General features: G+C 44.3%; 1 protein-coding gene across 1 annotated transcript in view; it reads left to right on the forward strand.

Annotated features, from left to right (window-relative positions):
• The window catches only part of WLS (Wnt ligand secretion mediator), a 275,288-nt gene that overhangs the window by 159,408 nt on the left and 91,206 nt on the right, over positions 1-24,674 (forward strand). The window contains exon 9 of the mRNA XM_069232457.1: positions 79-222. Within this exon, the coding sequence (XP_069088558.1) occupies positions 79-222 (144 nt within the window). The remainder of the gene's footprint in view (positions 1-78; positions 223-24,674) is intronic.

Raw genomic sequence — 24,674 nt, forward strand, 5'->3', positions numbered from 1 at the left:
TTTATTGTGATCTGCATGGAAATACAAATGTTTACAGAAAAATATATTTCCAGTTTCCTTGACATTAAACCTATTCAGATGGCTTTCATTATTGTAGCAGGAATCTGTGCCTGCCTTTACTTCCTTTTCTTGTGCTTCATGGTGTTCCAGGTTTTCAGAAACATCAGTGGGAAGAGATCAGCTCTGCCGGCAATGAACAAGGCTCGAAGACTTCACTATGAGGTAACCAGGTTAATGCTGCTATAGAAGTGAGACCGTTCACACGCATCATGTTTTCAGTGGTGCAACAATTACACATTTTCAACCGTGACTGTTGACTAGTACTGGCTAGTCAAGGATTCTATCATAGGTAGTGCACATGTGGAATTGTACTGTTTTATTGCTATGTAGGTATTTGAACTCTGTTGTATGGTTGCTGTGGAACTACATCCCACATCGACATCCACAAATATCCCATCCATAAAACGTGACTTGCGTCCATAAAGTTGTGAGAAACTATAGACTAGCATGTGACCACAATGAAGAAAAAGAACGAAATCGAGGAAAATGCAGTGTTTGTCTGCAATAGTGACTTTGCAGTTATGGTTAAGTTCGGTAGATCAGGCAAATGCGCTTTTATTTTTTATAAGCATTTGGCAAATATGCACAACATTAATTTGAAAACTGTATACATGCAAACCATACAGAGCTTTTTTGAAAGTAGCCCTATTTGATGGTAGGAGTGAGACAGAAACAAGCTGTACTTGGCATTTTTCATAAAAAAGCCTTGGAAGAATGTTTTCTTTCAGTGACAGCTTAAACTACAGGGATCCCTGGACCAAATTTGAGAAGAAGTTTGAGGTACGTTCAACATCACCTCTTGTTCTGGTTTAAATGTTACACACTAGTTCTCAGTACCCCAGATTTGTATGAACAATCTATTCTGGTTCACTGGAGCAACCCCTCCCAAAACCCCCACAAAGTCATTTCACAGTTTGCAAACTGCCAATCCCTCTTTGCGAACAACCACATTTGCCATGTTTGTCTTCCCTTTAAAATTGGCTAACAAATTGCACAGGATAGTGGTGTTCGGTTTAGCGGAGAGGACTTGGTTTGATTGTCACCGGCTTGCAGGGTGTGACCTGGATCGCCAATCGGTGGCAATGTGTTAGCTTCCACCTGGTGAGAAAAAGAGTGAATCACATCAGCCAAGCCTTTGCAGTAGTCCAACACCATATCATCCATGATATTCACAAGAGCATTTGCAGGTACTGCGGGCAGCCTCATAGCTCTACCCATCAAGATTTCGTGTGGTGATAGTCCTCTCTTCTTATCAGGGGTGAATCCTCATTGATATCAGCACTAAGGGCAATGCATCTGGCCATTTCATATTGGTAGCTGCACACATCTTTGCCATTCTCGATTTTTAAAGTACCATTCATTTGCTCTACTAATCCTGATGCTTCGAGACGGTAGCTACAATGCAGCTTCTGTTCGATGTCTAATGCAGCACACAAGAGCTTAATCACCTCATTGTTGAAGTGTCTGCCCCTATCTGAGTCTATAGAGACCGGAAACCCAAACCTAGGTATCAGTTCCCTAAGCAGCAGCTCTGCAACAGTGAGACTGTCATTTCTACGTTTGGGCTAAGCTTCAATCCAGTGGCTGAAAACACACACAATCACCAACACGTATTTCAATCCTCCGCAAACAGGCATTTCAATGAAATCCATTTGCATCTTGCCAAATAAACCACCAGCTCTCCCTATGTGGCTCAAAGTTACCACAGTCCCTTTTCTGGCATTCATCTGCTGAAAGATGATGCACCTGTGACAGGTAACCTCTGCGGCATGTCTGAACTTTGGGTTAAACCAATCGATTTTAAATGACCTGATCATTGCATCTCTTCCAAGAAGAGCCTGTCCGTGATAGAGCCTTGCAAATTGTGACAGAAGACTGTTTGGCAAAACTAATTTCCCCTCCTCTGAGACCCACAAGTCGTCAGCCCTCTGTACACATTGCATTCTTTGCCAGGAGCGTTTTTCCTCTTTGCTAGCATGACCCTGTAGTGTCTTTAGCTCATCTAATGTATCGACCACCCTTAATGCAAGGTTCAAGCATGTGTCTTTTTCAGTTTGCGGCATCAATTCCCACTGATCCTTGAACGATATACAGTTCAATGCGCAAAACCTTGCGACTTGTTCTGCATAGCCGTTTCCCATGGACACAAAGTCTTGCGACTTAACGTGAGCATTGCATTTCACCATTTTAAGAGGTAACTGAATCGCATGTAACAAATCCTTGATTTGTTCACCATTTTTCACAGGAGAACCAGAAGAGGTCATGAAACCTCTCTGCGACCACAATTGGCCAAAGTCGTGTACAATTACGAATCTGTATCTGCTGTCAGTATAGATAGTGACCCTCAGATTTTCAGCTGCGTGGCATACCTTAGTAAGGGCAATTAGCTCTGCCACTTGTGCGGAATACACTCTCTCAAGCCAGGAAGCTTCGATGATACCAGCTATGGTACATACAGCGGAACCGGCTCTCAGCATTCCGACTGAATCTCTCAAACCGAATCCATCAACAAACATAATGCAGTCATTTTCCTTTAACTGCGTATCTTTAATATCAGGTCGGGGCTTGGTACATAGTTCTGTTACCTCAAGACAATCATGCTCCACCTCCTCTTCGTTATTAATCTCGGTATTCTCAACAGGAAGCAGAGTTGCCGGGTTCAATACAGTACATCGCTTCAATGAAACATTAGGTGACCCCAATATAATTGTCTCATATCTGGTTAGTCGGGTATTTGTCATGTGCTGGGTTTTGGTTCGAGTCAACAAAATCTCAACTGAATGCGGAACCATTACTGTTAGAGGATGTCCCATCACTATGCCTTCACACTGCGTGAGGCTTTGACCAACTGCTGCAACTGCTCGCAAACAACCCAGTAAGGCTGGTGCGACTGGGTCCAAGGTAGCTGAAAAATATGCTACAGGGCAGTTTGCACCTCCATGGATCTGTGTTAAGACAGACAAAGAACAAGCATCATGTTCATGACAAAATAGTAGAAACGGCTTCGTATAACCAGGCATACCGAAAGCTGGTGCTCTGCACATGCACTCTCTCAATTCCATGAATGACTCCAGCTCTTCCTTAGATGAAGCTATGGTATATGGCTCATCCTTGATCTCTTTGCCTGTCAGCTTTATCAATGGTTTTGATATAATCGAGAAGTTGGGTATCCACTGGCGACAGTAGCCCACTGTAAAGAAATGGCTCCCTGTTGCAGTTACCCCCCACTTTTTGCCTGATACTGATGCTGACTTGACTGAGAAGTGTGCTGGGACCCTGCTAACCAGGCCCCAGCACCAGTGTTCTTTCACCTAAAATGTATCATTGTTTCCACAATTGGCACACCCTGGCATCCAGGTAAGTCCCTTGTAACTGGTACCCCTGGTACTAAGGGCCCTGATGCCAGGGAAGGTCTCTAAGGGCTGCAGCATATCTTATGCCACCGTGGGGACCCCTCACTCAGCACAGCCTGCTTGTGTGTGCTAGTGGGGATAAAATGACTTAAGTCGACATGGCACTCCCCTCAGGGTGGCATGCCAACCTCACACTGCCTGTGGCATAGGTAAGTCACCCCTCCTAGTAGGCCTTACAGCCCTAAGGCAGGGTGCACTATACCACAGGTGAGGGCATATCAATCAATACATCAATAAGGTCATTAATATTTATCACAACAATGCATTTTACTTTAGTCAAAGTCATTAATCGATTCAAAGACACTACCATGACCTTTCAGCCATGAATAACCACGCCTTGTTTAGTAGAATTTTATGAGTTTTATTCCCTATTGATTACAGTCTACTAGCAAATGCGTTAATCTCAGCACCAACAAACATAATAGCATAGTCACGATATGGCAACTTTGATAAGATTTCATTAAAGCGAGAATCACAAACATCAGAACATAACACGGCGTGAACATAGATCAAGTTTAGCAGAGTGTCAATAACACGTCAGTTCAACAAAGCATAATCTGAGTTGTTTGTCTATTTGCGTCAGTTTGATGAACACCTGTCCTAACCACTGATTAGCATTCGCATGTTGGGCATCATGCAAAACAATTTAGAACACCAATTTGGAAAATATCTAGCTGTGGTTCCTGTCAAAAGCAAGCAGTTGGTACCTAGAAAGGAAAAGCAAACAGACAAATTACAATTGCATTGTCATAATTACCCTCCAAAGTTTAGGTCAGCGCACAGGTTCAGCCTTCGTCTTCAGGACATCAGTCAAATCGCCATCAGTCAGAATTCAGCTGTCGGGTAAAAGAACACTTTCCTCATAAGGAGGTATTGTAAAATGGACAATCTAAGGGCGAGGATGGTTTTAAGTAACCACCAAGTCATCAAACAGAGTGACAGAGTTTCCAGATAAAATCAATAGCATTCCCTAACCCACCTAAATGACTCCCCGTGACATGGGTTTTTATCCCTTTTTCGTAGTACATTCCCCCAAAATTCTATTGGACATTTGCTATACCCCACTATCTTTAACCTATCATAAAGTGCATTAGGTAATCTAACTCTTCACCCCATATTATTTTACAAGTTTTTGATTGGTCTTCGTAATTGACGTCTTCAGAGGTGGCACGTCCGGTGTGACTTCATCCTTCTGTAATTCTTTGCACATCTTTTGGTCAGAAGTTCCATTGTCTTCACCGGTTTGAACGACCTTGTACATTATATTAATCTACATTGTTTCAATTCACTTTTAACATTTAGTCTGTGGACGAGGGGAGATGGTGAGAACGGATCTAACATGTTTACATTCATCTTCCAAGTCGAAGGAAAGAATAAACAGGGCCATGGCCCCTTGTGAGTCAGCACACTGAAAAATAGAAAAATGCATTTAATATGAGAGCCAGGCAGCTAAGCTCCGGCCCACGCCAACTTAAGGCCTATGAGGTTTTCAGTACAGATTTAATAACGCAAATGTTAGTATAAACTTATTTAATCGTAATATAAACATTTTGATTATCATTATTAGTTTGCGTATACATTGGTGGCGACTCATCGTGGTCACAATTCAAGCGCACGTCTAAGCATAATTACTATTATTATAATTTCTATGTGACAGTATCACACATTTGATACATAAACAGTTCATGTTAATATAGATTATATAAGCCACTCTCTCTCAGGTTCTCAAGGTGTTTGGAGTGTATAGAAAAGGATGCCAATTTATTGGTTATGGACATTTGTGTTGGTTTTGGGTTGGATGATGAATGTAGTCTGATAAACGTATTCTTCAGATCCAGAGTCTGCTTTGTACATTATTGGAAGATTTGATGGTGCTTTCTAAGGGATACTAGCCCTGTTGTCCTGTGATGGAAAAGCACAAGGATACGCAATGCAATCTAAACAGCCACAAATAGAAACAGTCTGCAACAGTCATAAAGTAGTCCAAGTAGCAGAATTTGTCTGTCTTGTTTTTTTTTTGCTGCCTTTGCTTAACTCCTGCAGCACAGGCTGTACTTCTTTCTATAAGGGAAGCTCACTTGCTGCCCGGTCTATAACGTTTCTGTGTTGTGTGTAGTTAGGTTGAGAATTTTACCCTCTTGTTGCCTATAGGCATTGTTAATGGTTATTTCCAAACTATTTACCAAACCTTATACTGCCAACACTTTTGGTAGATAAATAAATGTGTACAGTCTCCCTCTGCTAATAAATTGTTGTTCAAGTTCTCAGTTATTGTTCAGTTCTGTTTTTTTTTTTTTAATCAGTTACTTACAATATTTTATACATGTTTTTTGCAGACCTATTTCCATTTTTACTTTTGGTAGTAAAAGGCCAACCCGGAATTGCCATTAAATAATGCACACGTTTACTGTAGACCAATATGTCATTTAGTGCCTCTGGGGCCTTCAAGAGTCACATTTTAAGTGCTTTTTCATGTCTTAAACATTTTGAATGACTGAAGGCGGCTTTTTACGCAGAAGGTTTTCCTTTTCATTTCTCATTTGCTGCTCCATAATTTATCACCATGAGAATGGTTATATTTCATTTCTGAATTACTTGACTGAATAATGGTACATCTTCATATTCTGTTTTTTTTAGCCGACTTTATAATTTATCACAAGTTTATGTTATATTGTTGCATCAGATTTGTATAAATAGTGTGTTCATCTTTCTTTGTGAACCATGAGCTGTTGCTTTAACACTATAGGTCTTCTGTGGATATTCACTTTTTGGCACTCATTTTAAATTTGAAGGATTGTCTCTGAGTTTCCATAGATTTATGGGTAATGTTTGCCTCGAACCTCACTAGAAGTGCTTTTTTTTGGGTCTGGCTCGACAGTGCAGGGTCTAAAAACGTATTCTTACTAATTCTTCAAACTATACACAGATTAGACTTTGGCTGCACCTGGAGTACCCCCCTCTCACTTCATGCTATTGGATACTTGGAGCATCATTCCGCCTTCTTACGCATCTTAATCTAATCCTTTGTGACTGTGGAACCAAACCTTGTCGAATAGTCATTCTGTTAGACCTTTAGTTGAATCTGTAATTCTCTAATCTCTATTGTGGCATGCACTAACGTGCCATAACTATGAGCGCTATATGGCATTGGCGCCTGAGAAGAGTGAGCCCTAGACATAGAAGTGACGGATCAAATGTAACAGCCTAACTACTTGTTAGTCAGTGCATGCATGCTCTCCTTTGCAGGATGGCAGGATACTGCAACAATGCATATTGGTGAAAAGATGGTATAGCGTTTCCAGTTGTATCACTGAAAGCATCCACGTGTAAAACAGCATAAGCATGTCTGCCCTCTAGCTCTGGGGTGCTCTGCTTTGTATGTGTAGTTAAATAAAGTGGTGAGGCTCATCTGGTAAAGCTCATACGTTCATATTCCTAAGCATCCGGCATATTACCAGTACCAAGAGGTTTGTGGTAAGTGTAACACATTATCAATTTAAAGTCTGTTTATAGTAACAGCTATGACAGTATTTATCATTTGTCTGATTGTAGAGGCAGTGCATTTAAGGTGCACATTAATGATATTTAATTATTGGATGATTTGCCGGAGAAAGGGGACAAGTCATGCACAATGTATCACCCATAGTCAACAGGTTATTCTTATCCACATATTAGGCTTCACAATAAATGCCAAAAAGTCACACCATTGCCCACAACAAACCCAAAGGTTCCTAGGTGCAGTATTAAATGAACTGACAAGGAAGGCAGACCACAGCAACGAGCAAGTGATGGCATTTCAGAGGCTGCTTCCCTTTTACCAGACATCGCATTCTCTGACAGTGAGAATAATGAAGCTGTTGAGCTATTCTGCACCCCATCATTCCCAAGGCCAGAAAGCAATGTTGCATATATGTCCTTTGCAAGGGCGTCAAGCCAGCAGCGGTGACAAGTGACTGAGGGATTGTTGGACCCCAGTGGCCAGCATAAAATGCAAAGACCTTACTGGGTACATCGTTTCTCAGCCCTCTTCTGCAAGTGACATCAAAACAGATATGTCTGACAGGTTGAAGAATGCACACGGAAAACCTCACGGTTTGGGTCAGTGGTCTCTTCAACAACTTTGCCACATCTAGGTTTCGGAGTTAGTGACAGTGCAGTTAGCCCCTCGTGCATTCCAAAAAGCACTTTCCTGCAAAGTTGTCCTGATTTGGATAGAGTATGACCGCCATATACTATGTACCAAAACAAGAGAATATGTAATGTGCCCAATTATCAACACTTGCTGACAAGATTTGGCTTTGGGTTTTGCATCATAAAATATACATGCTGGCAGAACATCTGTCAGAGATTGACAATGCTCGTGTCAAATTCCTCAGCAGGACAGATCAGGAAATGCATGAATATGGGATCATCCCCAGAGTTCTGGTTCAATAGTTCTTCCATTGAAAAGCGCCAGCATGAGACTGTTGACCACACCCAAGAATGGAAAATGACAATGTTTTACCTCCAGATACCCACACCCGTGGTCCCTGAGCAATGGTGTGTAGATAAGCTGGGCAGGTATAGGGTATTTTACTGTTAATTTGTACAGTGCATGTGTGCCAATTTTTCTTGGAGCTAGGATTACCTGAACCCTACCTCACGTGATGCCCAGTTAATGGGGTAATGGAAAGGTTTTCAAATGACTTCCAAACTGAATAGGAAATGGCTCTGATTGGATTGGTGATGTCCACATTCTTGCGGCAGCTGCTGAGAAAGCATGTTCCCCAAATGTGTCACTTCTGATCCTAGGGACCCTCAAAAGAAATAGGTTATGAGGTCTCAAACTATGGGAAGCCTTATTCCATTCAAATGTTGCAGCCATATAATCAGTAAGTTTGGAAAAAAACGAATATGAGCTGTACCAATTATTTTAAAAACTATCCTTTTGATGTACTGGAATCCATTGTAATTGCTTCAAAAAAGGTCAAAACATTGGAATTTGTATACCTTGTACCTCTAACGAGCAGCTGAATTTTGAATGAATTGAAGTGGTTACATTAATTTAGGTTATATAAAAGTTGTTATATTAAAATTATTGTAATTAAAGCATTTACGTAATAGCTTTTAAGATAATCTCACTAAACGTGCATCCTTGGTTACAGCATTACTTTGACTCACTGACTCAACTTGTGGTGGGGGGGGGGGCGGGAGGGGGTGCAAAATCACCTTTTGAAGTCACTTCACTTGTGCCCACTGCAACGTCTATCTTAGAAGGCCTTTTGCTGGAGGCAGTTACCTGTCTCAGGAGAGTTGGTGAAATGCAAGCAGTTGAAGAGGAGGTTCACACTCTCGCCCTTGTTTTTGTTGAAGGTAGTACTGTCCCTTCATGTCAACCAGTCTATAGACTAGTCTTCCTTTTACCCCACCCTCGGTCAGTAGCTAAAAAACGTTACACACATTTGATACCAGGTGAGCCATCATATACTGTGCTGATTGTAGTCCTTCCGCTGGGGGGGGGGGAACGTTGTTGCCTTTGTACAGCCACTTTTTAGCAGTCCACTATCAGTCTAGTAAGGTGGATTGACAGATATGTTCAGCTATGTTATGCACATTGCATGACATGCTAATAGAACATGCCACTTGTTAAAAAAAGAAATGCACAATTAACCACCATTAAAGCGAGCGAAAGCTAATGTGTCAACATGGTCTTTTTTATGTTCACCTTGGTGCTTACAAATCCATCCCCCATAAACAGACATTACAATGCTTCCCTTGGGGAGGGGAGGGGGTGGGAGAAACACAATCCAAGGAGGAGTCTGCTTCCTCGTGCATTGTGGGTTTTAGAAGAGGGACCAAAGGTCACCTTGAATCAAAAACTCATTTGAAGAAACAGAACTTGTAATGTGTTGAGCCCAACACTATATAGACTGTGAACAGCATGTGGCTTTAAAGCACTACAGTCTGCTACCAGCTTGTTACAGGTAACTTGTTTTTGTACTACGGCTCGCAAGAGGCAAACCCTCTAGTGGGTTATTCTGGCCCTCATCTTCCTTAGCAGTGATTTAAAAAAAAAAAAATTAAACAAAAATGCATATTACACTCTGTGCATCTGCATACATGCTTTAGCCAAGGTACTTTTTTATTTTATTTTTAAGCACATTAGTTATAAACACCAACATTTAAACAGCATCAAAGTGCAATCTCTTTAAATAGGCCCTTAGTGCGAGCAGTGAAGATCAAAGAGCATGACGGGCCAGAAGATCTAGCAAAAGCTGTACTATGATAAAAATAATGATGTGACCTTTGCACAGTAGTAATAAATGGATTTAATCTGTGTTTATTAATACAACGTGGTTTATAGTGTTAGACTTATTTTCATACCAACAATATACATTTTCATTCTCATAATATGTCCTGATGCATTACACTGGCACGAGTGAAGTTGTAGTTAGGTGTGAGCCTAAAGGGGAAAAGCAATGTTTTGTTTTCCTAATAACTTTGATGCCATTTAAAACTCTCTAAAAATGTAAGTTCGTCCACTTTGGGTCCTTCATGTTACGATTTTTGCTGATCTGTCAAGTAATGGGCAAGGCAAAGAAAACCGAGGCATTTTCCATTTTAATTTCATAGGAAGTTTTGGTCTCTAACATAGGAAAAACAACTGAACACAATTACAACAAATGTGGCACAGAGTTAGAACCTTACTGAAGGAAGTGTCTTAGCTTGGTTTGGTGGGAATACATTTTGTAGTTTTCGAGAAGCTAGTGTTTAAAGAGGGGTTTCCATTGGACATAAACGGTTTAAACAGAGCTGCCACAAAATGTAAAAAAAATAAATAAAAAAAAGAGAAAGAAATCCCATTAGCTGATGGAGCTGTTGCTCTAGTTGGCTATTTCGGATCTGTGGATCTAAAGGGATCCGGTTTGCTTGCTGCAATACCAGGACTAAATGTGTGCTTGCCATTACAGGACTGTGGGACCAGGGGAAAAAAGTGAAGGGCTTTTATCGGGCGAGGTGAACACACCATGAGCCCCAGCTTATGTGGTGGAGTGGGTGGAGGAGGTCGGAATCCCTTTGACCACAGATTTAAAAAAGTTAAATTTTGTTACCAGATCTGTGGCACCAATGCCTGGATCTGTGGATCCTAGTGAAGCCCTCCCATGTGAATCCAGAGATCTCAGTGGTCAAGCGTCCATCTTTTGTTGCTTTGGTCCTGTACAAGCTTCATTCAATGGTACCAGGTCAGGAACTGCAAATTTCCCCAACTCACCTCCTCTTCGTTCTCCCCTGCCCCCAAAAAAGGATTCTGAATATAGAGCAGACCGTGTGGCTAACCCTGTTGCAGAGAATCTACAAAGCTGGGTTGGCGGCCCACAGAGGGTTGGGTGCAAGACCTAGGCACACATTGGCCATAAAGAGGTCCGGTCCAAAAAAAGGTCCCTTTCACTGGAGGTAAAAAAAGGTTAAAGTGGCTTTGTAAGGTTTGATAATAAGATCATAACATAGATTAAACAAAAATACAAATTCACTGAAAACAAAACCAGTTCAAATGCATTTGTGCTTACAAAACCTAAAACACTGAAATGTGCCAGTTATAGTTCAGTGAAGTAACTATACTGTGCACCCCTGTCATGCACAGCTTGTGACCTCACATATTACATCATTCATGACATGTTAAATGACCACACTGACACTCAAGTTTCATCATTGGTGACATCTGTGATATTGTTATTCACATCTCTCCATACATTCTTACATCCTTTAAAAAAAATAAAGTGAGTGGCCTATAATCATATACAGCATGAAATTAATGTGTGCACCTGTCTGAATGGATAGAATGGTAATAGAGTACACGTTGAAGCCAACTGTGGCTGTGCATCGCAAAAGTTATATGGTGCATGGTTTATGTACCCACAAAGATTTGGGTACTAGCTATTGTGCATGGTAAACAAAATAAAGACTGTGCACCTTGTGTGGGTTGCAAATCCAAACATGCTGCCAAACGTCTGGGAAAAGTCAAAGCTTATGTTCACACCAGATTATCCGACTGTGGATGTCAAGGCACATGCCACTATTAGTTGTACTGTGCAATAGATCTTGAGGCATTGCACAATGCAGGGGTAACCCACTTATAGATGTTTTAACTCTAGGTGTGATTGTAGGCATGGCTCTGAAATTTTAGGACAGTCTCCTCATTTCAGCAATGTGTATAGTGTATTTTACCAAAATACAGAGGGTAGTTCATAGGCCCTAGATGAAGGTGGGTTTTTGGTAAGTAATGCATACTTGTCAACTTATTGAGTGAAAATTGTAGTTTATATGAGGTTTTTAAGAGGGTAATCTATTTAATGTAAATGGAGAGCAATCACTTGTTTTGAGGACATTCAATATTTAAAAAGTGGCTGTCCTCATTAAAGTTAATCAGTGGAGTTTGTGTATTAGATGTGTAAATACCAGTGAAAGAGTGTGATATGCACTAAATGTGGGTGAGGTGACAGTAATGGACCTTGTTGTGCTCATTGTTAAATGTTATGTCTATGATCAGGTAATTGCTTATATAAGACTTGGCACAGGTGTAGTTAGTTGGATTACCACCAGTCAAGAAAACATGGCTGCTGACTTTGTTACACTTTTACCTTCAAAGCCCCCTGCACTGGTTATTAGTGCAATTTAGTACACCTCTATACCCGTTAGACATTGTGCTTCCAAAATCATATCAGTCTCAAAATATATTTTAAAGCGCTATAAACAGATTTCCAATCCATTTCATCATTGTTAACAATCTGTTGAAAATGTGGTTTCTAGTTATCTAGGGTATGCACCTCCGCCAGGCAGAACCCGCCGCTCTAGACAGGGCAAGTAAGTTATACACCCGAGTAACCTGTGATCACCCATGGTAGCTTAGCACAGAGCCATCAGAATTATCCTCAGAGGCCATGTGTAAAGCGTTTGCACAACACATACACACTAGTGACACAATAAATACACTACAAAGAAAACTCCACAACAAGATGTATAGAAATAAACTGCATTGTATAAACATTGATCAGAACAACAGAAGTCAATAATACTTTGCCACATCGGTGACTGTCTGGCATCATAATGTGTGCAGAGAGAGAACATCATAAAGCCTGATCATTGTGCATAATAAATAGTCATAGGGCTCCGTACTCCCTAACCTGGAAGGAAGAAAGTACAACATGGTGTGACCTTGGTACATAGTGAACAGCTGTCACGTTGCCCGGGCCCATGTAATATATAAAAAGATAACAGACCATAATTTTTACGGCATTTGGTATCCTAAAACATAGGTAGAATACCCCAGGTATATAAAGTGCCCTTAAACATTCTCCATTCGAATTGAATGGTGAAGCTCACGGGCACTCCTATTACAGTGAGTACGATTAATCTGTAGGGCAACACAGATACATGACTCACAATGCGCTGGCAAAAGTCCAGGGAGCCCAGTGCCCCTATTCAGTGGATTACGGTATTTCTGGTGAAGGGTCCAGTCTTCGATGGCAGCCTGGTGCCACGCTCAGGATCCCCTATCAAGAGTTTCTTTCCCCATGGCCTAGGCCTAACAGGCCCCAGACCCAGCACCAAGTGAGGTGGACTGGGAGGGGGATATTGGGGAGACCTCACTTGGTCCATCTGGCCTTGGACGCGCAGGCTGCTGACAACTACTACCTCTCTTCATGGCCCATGTAGCGAGGGTAGTTTCCCCGGTGGGAAGAGGAGGCCCTTTGAAGGGGTCACACAAGTTCTCCTCTGCTGGGGTGGAGAGCTCTGTGATCTTAAGCCTGCAGTAGGTCCTTGGCAGGAAGGACAGGAGGGGGGTGGTACGGCACAAAGGCTCTGGGTTCAGGATGGCTGGAAGAACGGGCCCCAGTAGCCCTCCGGCAGACTGGAGTTCTCAATACACGTTGGGGAACAGTTTCATCTAGGTGGAGGAGCAGTCGCCCCCACTGACCTTTCTGTGCTGCAGCGAATCAGAAAGGTGCACTGAGCAACAACGCAGCCTGTAGGCCAGGAGAATATTAAAGTGCTCAGCACACACTGGGGGAAGGAAATATAAGAGCTTTGCCCTGCACTAAGATCATTCTGATGACCGTGCTCTTCACGTGCTGAATTAAACCAACCTAAGGAGCAGGACTTAGCGCTCTGCTTGCGCTTGGCTTCCGTGTGGGGGGTTGGGGGGCACTTGAAGGGGGCATAACAGGTGAAGGCAGGCTATCTCACATAAAACCAGGGCTCGTAGTGGCAGTCTCTCCTGGCAGTCTTTGGAGTGCAGCCAAGGTCAGTAGGGCAGCTGGCAGTAGGCCAACATATAGTAAAGCAATCCAAATGAGACCTTTGTGCCTCCCAGCAGACACCAAGCAGCAGGCCAACAAAAGAACAGTCAAGGTGAGTCCTTGATGCCGTCCAGCCAATCTTCTGGCAGAGGTTGTCGCAGTTCCAAAAGTGCTCTCCAAATATGGGGGTCAGCCCCCTCTACTTTATACTCATTTATGATCAGCTTCCACAAAGGAGGGAAGGGGGGGTTCTGACTAGCACCAACCAGTTCCATGAATGCCCCCTTCTACTCCAGCACTTGCTCCAGACATCAGTAGGGGATAAACAAGCCCTTTGTGTGAGGACAGGACACAGCCTATTCAAATGTATGTGCACCCCGCCTCTCCATCTCCCAGCCCAGGGAGGCCATTTATTATGTAGATGCCCTCCTGTTACACCTCCACCCTCCCTGTGCACTGGCTCTCTGAGAAGTATGCAGAAAGCCTAGCTGTCACTCTTCCCCAGACATGGATTGAAGTCAAGCTTCAAAACACCAGTCATGAACACAGAAATGATCACTTTTTAAAAGTGGAATTTATATAATGGTATTAAAAAAATCCCCCTAAACCAGTAAACAGCATTTCTCACTACCCTTCCAAACATAATAAACATGCTTGCACTATTCCTCATAGATCAGAAGACCCCACTGTAAAGAAATGGCTCCCTGTTGCAGTTACCCCCCACTTTTTGCCTGATACTGATGCTGACTTGACTGAGAAGTGTGCTGGGACCCTGCTAACCAGGCCCCAGCACCAGTGTTCTTTCACCTAAAATGTACCATTGTCTCCACAATTGGCACAACCCTGGCACCCAGGTAAGTCCCTTGTAACTGGTACCCCTGGTACCAAGGGCCTTGATGCCAGGGAAGGTCTCTAAGGGCTGCAGCATGTCTTATGCCACACTAGGGACCCCTCACTCAGCACAGACACACTGCTTGCCAGCTTGTGTGTGCTGGTGGGGAGAAAATGACTAAGTCGACATGGCACTCCCCTCAGGGTGCCATGCCAACCTCCCACTGCCTGTGGCATAGGTAAGTCACCCCTCTAGTAGGCCTTACAGCCCTAAGGCAGGGTGCACTATACCACAGGTGAGGGCATATGTGCATGAGCACTATGCCCCTACAGTGTCTAAGCAAAACCTTAGACATTGTAAGTGCAGGGTAGCCATAAGAGTATATGGGCTGGGAGTCTGTCAAAAACGAACTCCACAGCTCCATAATGGCTACACTGAATACTGGGAAGTTTAATATCAAACGTCTCAGAATAATAAACCCACACTGATGCCAGTGTTGGATTTATTAAAAAATGCACACAGAGGGCATCTTAGAGATACCCCCTGTATTTTACCCAATTGTTCAGTGCAGGACTGACTGGTCTGTGCAAGCCTGCTACTGAGAGACGAGTTTCTGACCTCATGCGGTGAGAGCCTTTGTGCTCTCTGAGGACAGAAACAAAGCCTGCTCTGGGTGGAGGTGCTTCACACCTCCCCCCTGCAGGAACTGTAACACCTAGCAGTGAGCTTCAAAGGCTCAAGCTTCGTGTTACAATGCCCCAGGGCACTCCAGCTAGTGGAGATGCCCCCCCCCTGGACACAGCCCCCACTTTTGGCGGCAAGTCCAGGAGAGATAATGAGAAAAACAAGGAGGAGTCACTGGCCAGTCAGGACAGCCCCTAAGGTGTCCTGAGCTGAGGTGACTCTGACTTTTAGAAATCCTCCATCTTGCAGATGGAGGATTCCCCCAATAGGATTAGGGATGTGCCCCCCTCCCCTTGGGAGGAGGCACAAAGAGGGTGTACCCACCCTCAGGGCTAGTAGCCATTGGCTACTAACCCCCCAGACCTAAACACGCCCTTAAATTTAGTATTTAAGGGCTCCCCTGAACCTAAGAATTTAGATTCCTGAAACTACAAGAAGAAGAGGACTGCTGAGCTGAAAAACCCCTGCAGAGGAAGACCAGAAGACACCAACTGCTTTGGCCCCAGACTTACCGGCCTGTCTCCTGCCTTCCAAAGAAACCTGCTCCAGCAACGCTTTCCAAGGGACCAGCGACCTCTGAATCCTCTGAGGACTGCCCTTCTTCAAGAAAGACAAGAAACTCCAGAGGACAGCGGCACTACTCCAAAAGAACTGCGACTGTTTCAAGGAGCAGATTTAAAGACCCCTGCAACTCCCCGCAAGAAGCCTGAGACTTGCAACACTGCACCCGGCGACCCCGACTCGACTGGTGGAGAACTAACACCTCAGGGAGGACCCTCCGGCGACTCCGAGACTGTGAGTAACCAAAGTTGTCCCCCCTGAGCCCCCACAGCGACGCCTGCAGAGGGAATCCCGAGGCTCCCCCCTGACCGCGACTTCCTGAACTCCATTTCCCGACGGCTGGAAAAGACCCTGCACCCGCAGCCCCCAGCACCTAAAGGAACGGAACTCCTGTGCAGGAGTGACCCCCAGGAGGCCCTCTCCCTTGCCCAGGTGGTGGCTACCCCGAGGAGCCCCCCCCCCTTGCCTGCCTGCAACGCTGAAGAGATCCCTTGATCTCTCATTGAAAACCATTGTAAACCCGACGCGTGTTTGCACACTGCACCCGGCCGCCCCCGCGCTGCTGAGGGTGTACTTTTTGTGCTGACTTGTGTCCCCCCCCGGTGCCCTACAAAACCCCCCTGGTCTGCCCTCCGAAGACGCGGGTACTTACCTGCTGGCAGACCGGAACCGGGGCACCCCCTTCTCTCCATTGAAGCCTATGTGTTTTGGGCACCTCTTTGACCTCTGCACCTGACCGGCCCTGAGCTGCTGGTGTGGTAACTTTGGGGTTGCTCTGAACCCCCAACGGTGGGCTACCTTGGACCAAAAACTGAAACCTGTAAGTGACTTACTTACCTGTGAAACCTAACAATACTTTACCTCCCCCAGGAACTGTGAAAATTGCACTGTGTCCACTTTTAAAACAGCTTATTGTGTTTTATGTAAAAAGTATACATGCTAATGTAATGATTCAAAGTTCCTAAAGTACTTACCTGCAATACCTTTCAAATGAGATATTACATGTAGAATTTGAACCTGTGGTTCTTAAAATAAACTAAGAAAAGATATTTTTCTATAACAAAACCTATTGGCTGGATTTGTCTCTGAGTGTGTGTTCCTCATTTATTGCCTGTGTGTATGTACAACAAATGCTTAACACTACTCCTTTGATAAGCCTACTGCTCGACCAGACTACCACAAAATAGAGCATTGGTATTATCTCTTTTTGCCACTATCTTACCTCTAAGGGGAACCCTTGGACTCTGTGCATGCTATTCCTTACTTTGAAATAGCACATACAGAGCCAACTTCCTACACCCACTTAGACATATTTCAGGGCATTCCCAGTGCACTCCTGTAAGAGGAGCAGCATACACAGTTGTGAGAAACTAAATAGGCTGTTTGTCACTACTAGGACATGTGGTACATAAAGGCATATGTCACCCCTTTTACATACACAGCACCCTGACCATAGGGCTATCTAGGGCTTACTTTAGGGGTGACTTAGGTGTAGTAAAAAGAGTTTAGGCCTTGGCAAGTAGTTTCACTTTCCAAGTTAGGGTGGCAGGAAACTGCTCATGCAGGCCTTGTAGTGGCAGGCCTGAGACAGGTTTGTAAGCCTACTTCTGTGGGTGGCGCAATTTGCGCTGCAGGCCCACTAGTACAATTTAATTTACAGGCCCTTATACCACTTAACAAGGTACTTATAGGTAAATTAAATAAGCCAAACTGGGGTACCTACTCGTAGGGGAGACTGCACATGCACTTTAGCACGGATTAGCAGTGGAAAAGTGCCCAGAGTCCTAAAGCCAACAAAAAGAGGGTCCGAAAAATAGGAGGAGAAAGGCAAAAAGTTTTGAGGATAACCCTGCAGAAAGGGCCATTTTCAACATAATTGTTTTTAATGGGTACGATGGAGAGATATCCTTTATTCAAGTGAAGCAGTTGACGGGTGGCAGAGGCTATGCAAACTTGCTCTACAATAATGATCATTAAAAGGATGGCACAATATAGTTTCACAAATCTTCATTCTGCAACTTCCAGAAATAGCCTTCACCTCAGAGGAGCTCATCCTAAAGTCATTGGTCCATAAGCTTTCAACACTTTCAAATATTTGAATCTGTTTATGCATACATAAAGGGACATTACATATGGAAGTTCCACATTCTTAACCAATGTTTGCACAAACGCTACCTTTGTCAGCCGGGACTAAATGAAGAACCATTTTGTAGCTTTGTACTTCCAGTTGGGCTGAGATCAACCTAAGGACTACTGCAGTCGAGTTTGCTACCTTCTCTAGTGCCTTACCCTAATTTCATCAATGAAGTCCTATTCTACAAATAACAAACAGAAATTGCCAGGTTCAGAAGTGTTTCTGAGCAAGCTCTTAAGGGTAGGATGACGTGTGTCTGGTGTACCTTATGCATGTACAACACATGCAGGCTAATTTAAGGTCTGTTTTATGTCTTCCAACTGCTGTTCTACATCCCAAGAGGGCTCTTGAAATGTAGATTGTTAGAGTTGGGTTCACAATTAGAAAATGGTTGACAAAGACTGGTTTAGTACACTTGGATATGGCCCAGTTACATTCACTGTACACAGTAGTCCTCAGACAGTCACACTACAATGAACAGCAGAAGGCATGATATGGTGATGGGGCAAGGGCAGGTCTTGATCGGCAAGTGAGAAGTGAGTGATATGGTAATTACCTTTTGAGGTGTAGTGCCTATACAGATCATCAATGTTCCTTCCAATCAAACAGGATCAGAATCATGGGCACACCTCTGTTAACTCATTAAGTGAGGCGGTTGGCCAACATCTGCACTCCTTCCACAGTGTGTCTGTCAGCCATAAGTAGACACTGAGGAGAGTTAGAAAGGCTCCTCTGGGGCTTTACACCAGAGGGTTTAATTTTTTTCTCCCGGGGGTCAGACACAGGAAGAGCAGCTTGAGCTTTTTATTTTGTTTGTAATGTTGATCTTCTGTGCGCTGATGTTATTACATTACAAAAGTGAAAGTAAAACTAGCAGAAAGGCTTGTTTCACTTTCACTGAATCCGTGCTTGGGGACATATCACCCCCCAACCCCACCCCCCACCGAGCCCTGATTCTTGTGGGAGAGGTATTGTTGGAAAGGGGAGAATTTGCCCTTTCAGTGGCACCTCTGCCCATTAGATACCTACTTGGGGACTGCCACAGGAGCACTATCCCCAAGCAGGGATCCACCCACTAGACACCAGGGATGGGGGGGGGGGGGGTGGAGAGCAGCACCTTAGGCAAGGGCTTTTGCTTCCCTTAGCATATTTGACTAAAAGTATTTCTGTTACTCTCCCTGGGGGTGGGCAGAAGGGGGCACCTACATCTGATCTGCCCCATGGGGTGAAGAAAGCTCACTAGACACCAGGTTTTTTTTTGTTTATGTATAAAAATATAAGGGTAAGGGCTGCCCACCAGGACATGGCCATGTCACCTCCACAATATACATAGAACAGTCTTTCTGTCTCCAGGGAAAATATGGGAGTAATTACCCCCCTTCTGCCACCTGAGGGTAGTTCGAAACCCACTAGACGGCAGTGATTTTTTTTTTGTATATAAAAAAATATGAAACCTCATGGGATCTTTGCAAGACACACTACCTCGGTATTCCCTGGTTGTCTAGTTTTTATAAATGCCTGTGGTTCATATGTTTGTGTGAGTGGCCCCACCGCACTGCCCTAAATACAGCAGCTATCTATATTGCTTTTGTACCAGTGTAGTGGTTTAGTGCCTTTTGCCATGGTCTCTTGGCCCACTCACATAAGTGGGGTACTGTTCTTATTGGGGGGGACATATTGCAACTCAGAGTGGTCAGAATTTTGTGGCTGTCTGCAGATTCCAGAACTTTACAACAGAGAAATGTGTGGACAATGTGTGTGTGTGTTTTTTTTTTTGTCAAGGTTTGAGATTTGCAATGGATTCTGGGTATGAAAACCTGGTGAGAGCCATGCAATTCACCCCACCCTGGATTGCTCCAGGTGTCTGTTTTTCAAAAATGTGCAAGTTTTCTATAGGTGCTGGCTGAGCTAAGGTCTGAAATCACAGCTGCCCACTTTGCAAAGAAAGGATCAGTTTTGAGTGGAAAAATGTGATGTATCAATGTTTTGGCTGTTTCCTGTCATGGACATTAGATCTACCCACATGTGAGGTACTATTTTCATCAGGATACATTTGGGATCATAGAATAGTAGAACATTTGTTATTACCAATTGGATTTTGCTGCATTTGTGCATTCCAAATGTAAGCCTGTGTGTAAGAAAGAAGACATTTTGAAAAATAGCCTCTAAATCGTATGCTAGTACAGGTACCCACAAATTCAGAGATGGTACAAGTAACCACTGCTCCTAAACTCCATATCTTGTGCTCATTTCAGAAATGCATAGGTTTCCTTGATACCCATTTTCACTCTACCTATTTCACCATATCAGTTGGCCTGTTCTCAGTACACAAATAAAAACTATTGTACAGTGCAGGTCATTTGTTGGCTTGGGAAACCTTAGTTTCTTGTATAACCTACAAACCCAATATATTTCCTCAACCAGAAGAGTCTAGCAGATGTAATGGTATATTGCATTTGTACATTGGAACATTAGTCATTGTGACAAAGTTACAGATAAATATCCCAAATGTCTTTTTTCCTACTCCTTTTTAATATTCCCTACTTCAACAGTTAATGTCTTTGGGAAAACCTTAAGATAGCTACATATAAGCCCCCTTGCTTAAGTTGAGAATTGTGTCTACATTTCAGAAATCAGTAACCTTCCACCTCTGGGTTTCACACTTGTTTCCTCCACAAACTGGAATAGGTTGAGAGGACATAAAATAGGAACAATGGGTTACCTCTTTGAAAAGTGCCTAAACTGTGGCAAAAAGGTAGGTTTTTGTTTATTCAGCTCTGTAGGGTTCTGGAAGCTGGGAAGATGGTGTCTTTAGCACAGCAAACTATTAGTTGATGCCATTTTTAGGAAAAACATAAGACACTCCTATCTGGAGCACTTTTTTTCCTATTTTTCCCAAGAAACTCAAAATGTAGCTATATTTAGCCTACGTTCTCAGTCCCCTCCAGAGGAAACTACAAACATGGGGTACCGTTAGAATACCCATGATGTTGAGGAAAAAAAGGGCACAAATCTTGCATAGATACCTTATGTTGAAAATAAGTAATGCAGTCCTAAGCGCAAACTGCCCCAAATGGCCAAAAAAAGGGCTCAGCACTGGGGAATGGGGAGGAGGGTGTATTTTAGGGGAAATGACTCAGCAGTTAAGGAGTTCAGGGCCATGGGTGTTCCAACATCATAAAGAAATATTAAAATCTTGCTTGTATCCTTCCTGAATCTACACAAATGTGTTATCTTTGTTGAGGGAACTTTTGTTAAGGAGCTAGGCAGCAGTCTGTGTGGTCAATTGTCATGATATTGCCTCCAAACAGTCACATGATGAGACTTCCAACAATACTCAAAGCACAAAGGACCAGTCAGACCCATTGAGGGGTCAGATATCTTGGAGATTTCCTACTACCCGGGGGCCACATGCCATTGCTGTGGGCATGGGGTGGACCTGGACGGGAATGAGATTTGTACAGCAGAGTGGCAGCAGCAGGAGCACTTCAAATGTACAAGCAAGGGTAAACAAATCATCTGAGACAGCAGATTGTGCAGCAAGTGGCAGAACCTCCTATCATGGCAAGAACAGATGCAGGTGTGACTGGTGTGTGGGTCCAGAGTCTTTTGGTTTGGTGGTCTGCTTGCAGGGCAATGTGTTACAAAAACTGTCCAACCTACAAAGACAAGCTATACAAGAACCAAGACAAAACCCCAATATTGTTATAAAACCTGCTGACAAGGGGGGAGCAATAGTTATTCAAACAAAGGAGGCAAACAATTGTGGATGCCTCAGTCACCTGTAAGACAAACACAGCTTCTAGATATTGACCAGAGATCCTACCCCAGACTTGCAGAGGGAAATTAGGCCCTTAGTAGAGGAAGCATTAAACAGCAACGCAATGAAGGGGTCTTTTAACATTGTGGCGTGTGCAAGTGCTATACAATATATGTGTAGGAAGTTGGCTCTGTATGTGCTATTTCAAAGTAAGGAATAGCATGCACAGAGTCCAAGGGTTCCCCTTAGAGGTAAAATAGTGGTAAAAATAGATAATACTAATGCTCTATTTTGTGGTAGTGTGGTCGAGCAGTAGGCTTATCCAAGGAGTAGTGTTAAGCATTTGTTGTACATACACATAGACAATAAATGAGGTACACACACTCAGAGACAAATCCAGCCAATAGGTTTTTATATAGAAAAATATCTTTTCTTAGTTTATTTTAAGAACCACAGGTTCAAATTCTACATGTAATATCTCATTCGAAAGGTATTGCAGGTAAGTACTTTAGGAACTTCAAATCATCAAAATTGCATGTATACTTTTCAAGTTATTCACAAATAGCTGTTTTAAAAGTGGACACAGTGCAATTTTCACAGTTCCTAGGGGAGGTAAGTAGTTGTTAGGTTAACCAGGTAAGTAAGGCACTTACAGGGCTCAGTTCTTGGTCCAAGGTAGCCCACCGTTGGGGGTTCAGAGCAACCCCAGAGTCACCACACCAGCAGCTCAGGGCCGGTCAGGTGCAGAGTTCAAAGTGGTGCCCAAAACACATAGGCTAGAATGGAGAGAAGGGGGTGCCCCGGTTCCGGTCTGCTTGCAGGTAAGTACCCGCGTCTTCGGAGGGCAGACCAGGGGGGTTTTGTAGGGCACCGGGGGGGACACAAGCCCACACAGAAATTTCACCCTCAGCAGCGCGGGGGCGGCCGGGTGCAGTGTAGAAACAAGCGTCGGGTTTGTAATGGAAGTCAATGGGAGATCTCGGGATCTCTTCAGCGCTGCAGGCAGGCAAGGGGGGGGTTCCTCGGGGAAACCTCCACTTGGGCGAGGGACTCCTGGGGGTCACTCCTCCAGTGAAAGTCCGGTCCTTCAGGTCCTGGGGGCTGCGGGTGCAGGGTCTCTCCCAGGCGTCGGGACTTTAGGTTCAAAGAGTCGCGGTCAGGGGAAGCCTCGGGATTCCCTCTGCAGGCGGCGCTGTGGGGGCTCAGGGGGGACAGGTTTTGGTACTCACAGTATCAGAGTAGTCCTGGGGTCCCTCCTGAGGTGTCGGATCTCCACCAGCCGAGTCGGGGTCGCCGGGTGCAGGGTTGCAAGTCTCACGCTTCTTGCGGGGAGCTTGCAGGGTTCTTTAAAGCTGCTGGAAACAAAGTTGCAGCTTTTCTTGGAGCAGGTCCGCTGTCCTCGGGAGTTTCTTGTCTTTTCGAAGCAGGGGCAGTCCTCAGAGGATGTCGAGGTCGCTGGTCCCTTTGGAAGGCGTCGCTGGAGCAGGATCTTTGGAAGGCAGGAGACAGGCCGGTGAGTTTCTGGAGCCAAGGCAGTTGTCGTCTTCTGGTCTTCCTCTGCAGGGGTTTTCAGCTAGGCAGTCCTTCTTCTTGTAGTTGCAGGAATCTAATTTTCTAGGGTTCAGGGTAGCCCTTAAATACTAAATTTAAGGGCGTTTTTAGGTCTGGGGGGTTAGTAGCCAATGGCTACTAGCCCTGAGGGTGGGTACACCCTCTTTGTGCCTCCTCCCAAGGGGAGGGGGTCACAATCCTAACCCTATTGGGGGAATCCTCCATCTGCAAGATGGAGGATTTCTAAAAGTTAGAGTCACTTCAGCTCAGGACACCTTAGGGGCTGTCCTGACTGGCCAGTGACTCCTCCTTGTTTTTCTCATTATTTTCTCCGGCCTTGCCGCCAAAAGTGGGGCCTGGCCGGAGGGGGCGGGCAACTCCACTAGCTGGAGTGTCCTGCTGGGTCGGCACAAAGGAGGTGAGCCTTTGAGGCTCACCGCCAGGTGTGACAATTCCTGCCTGGGGGAGGTGTTAGCATCTCCACCCAGTGCAGGCTTTGTTACTGGCCTCAGAGTGACAAAGGCACTCTCCCCATGGGGCCAGCAACATGTCTCGGTTTGTGGCAGGCTGCTAAAACTAGTCAGCCTACACAGATAGTCGGTTAAGTTTCAGGGGGCACCTCTAAGGTGCCCTCTGTGGTGTATTTTACAATAAAATGTACACTGGCATCAGTGTGCATTTATTGTGCTGAGAAGTTTGATACCAAACTTCCCAGTTTTCAGTGTAGCCATTATGGTGCTGTGGAGTTCGTGTTTGACAAACTCCCAGACCATATACTCTTATGGCTACCCTGCACTTACAATGTCTAAGGTTTTGTTTAGACACTGTAGGGGTACCATGCTCATGCACTGGTACCCTCACCTATGGTATAGTGCACCCTGCCTTAGGGCTGTAAGGCCTGCTAGAGGGGTGTCTTACCTATACTGCATAGGCAGTGAGAGGCTGGCATGGCACCCTGAGGGGAGTGCCATGTCGACTTACTCGTTTTGTCCTCACTAGCACACACAAGCTGGCAAGCAGTGTGTCTGTGCTGAGTGAGGGGTCTCCAGGGTGGCATAAGACATGCTGCAGCCCTTAGAGACCTTCCTTGGCATCAGGGCCCTTGGTACTAGAAGTACCAGTTACAAGGGACTTATCTGGATGCCAGGGTCTGCCAATTGTGGATACAAAAGTACAGGTTAGGGAAAGAACACTGGTGCTGGGGCCTGGTTAGCAGGCCTCAGCACACTTTCAATTGTAAACATAGCATTAGCAAAGGCAAAAAGTCAGGGGGCAACCATGCCAAGGAGGCATTTCCTTACAATATGTACATAAATGGTGACTGTTAAGGATGCAGGGATGTTCACTTCACACTCTAGAACACAGGGATAACCTCCAAATCACAAACACTGTACGCTATTAT

Source organism: Pleurodeles waltl, chromosome 4_2 (assembly GCF_031143425.1).
Source record: "Pleurodeles waltl isolate 20211129_DDA chromosome 4_2, aPleWal1.hap1.20221129, whole genome shotgun sequence".
NCBI classification, from domain to species: domain Eukaryota; kingdom Metazoa; phylum Chordata; class Amphibia; order Caudata; family Salamandridae; genus Pleurodeles; species Pleurodeles waltl.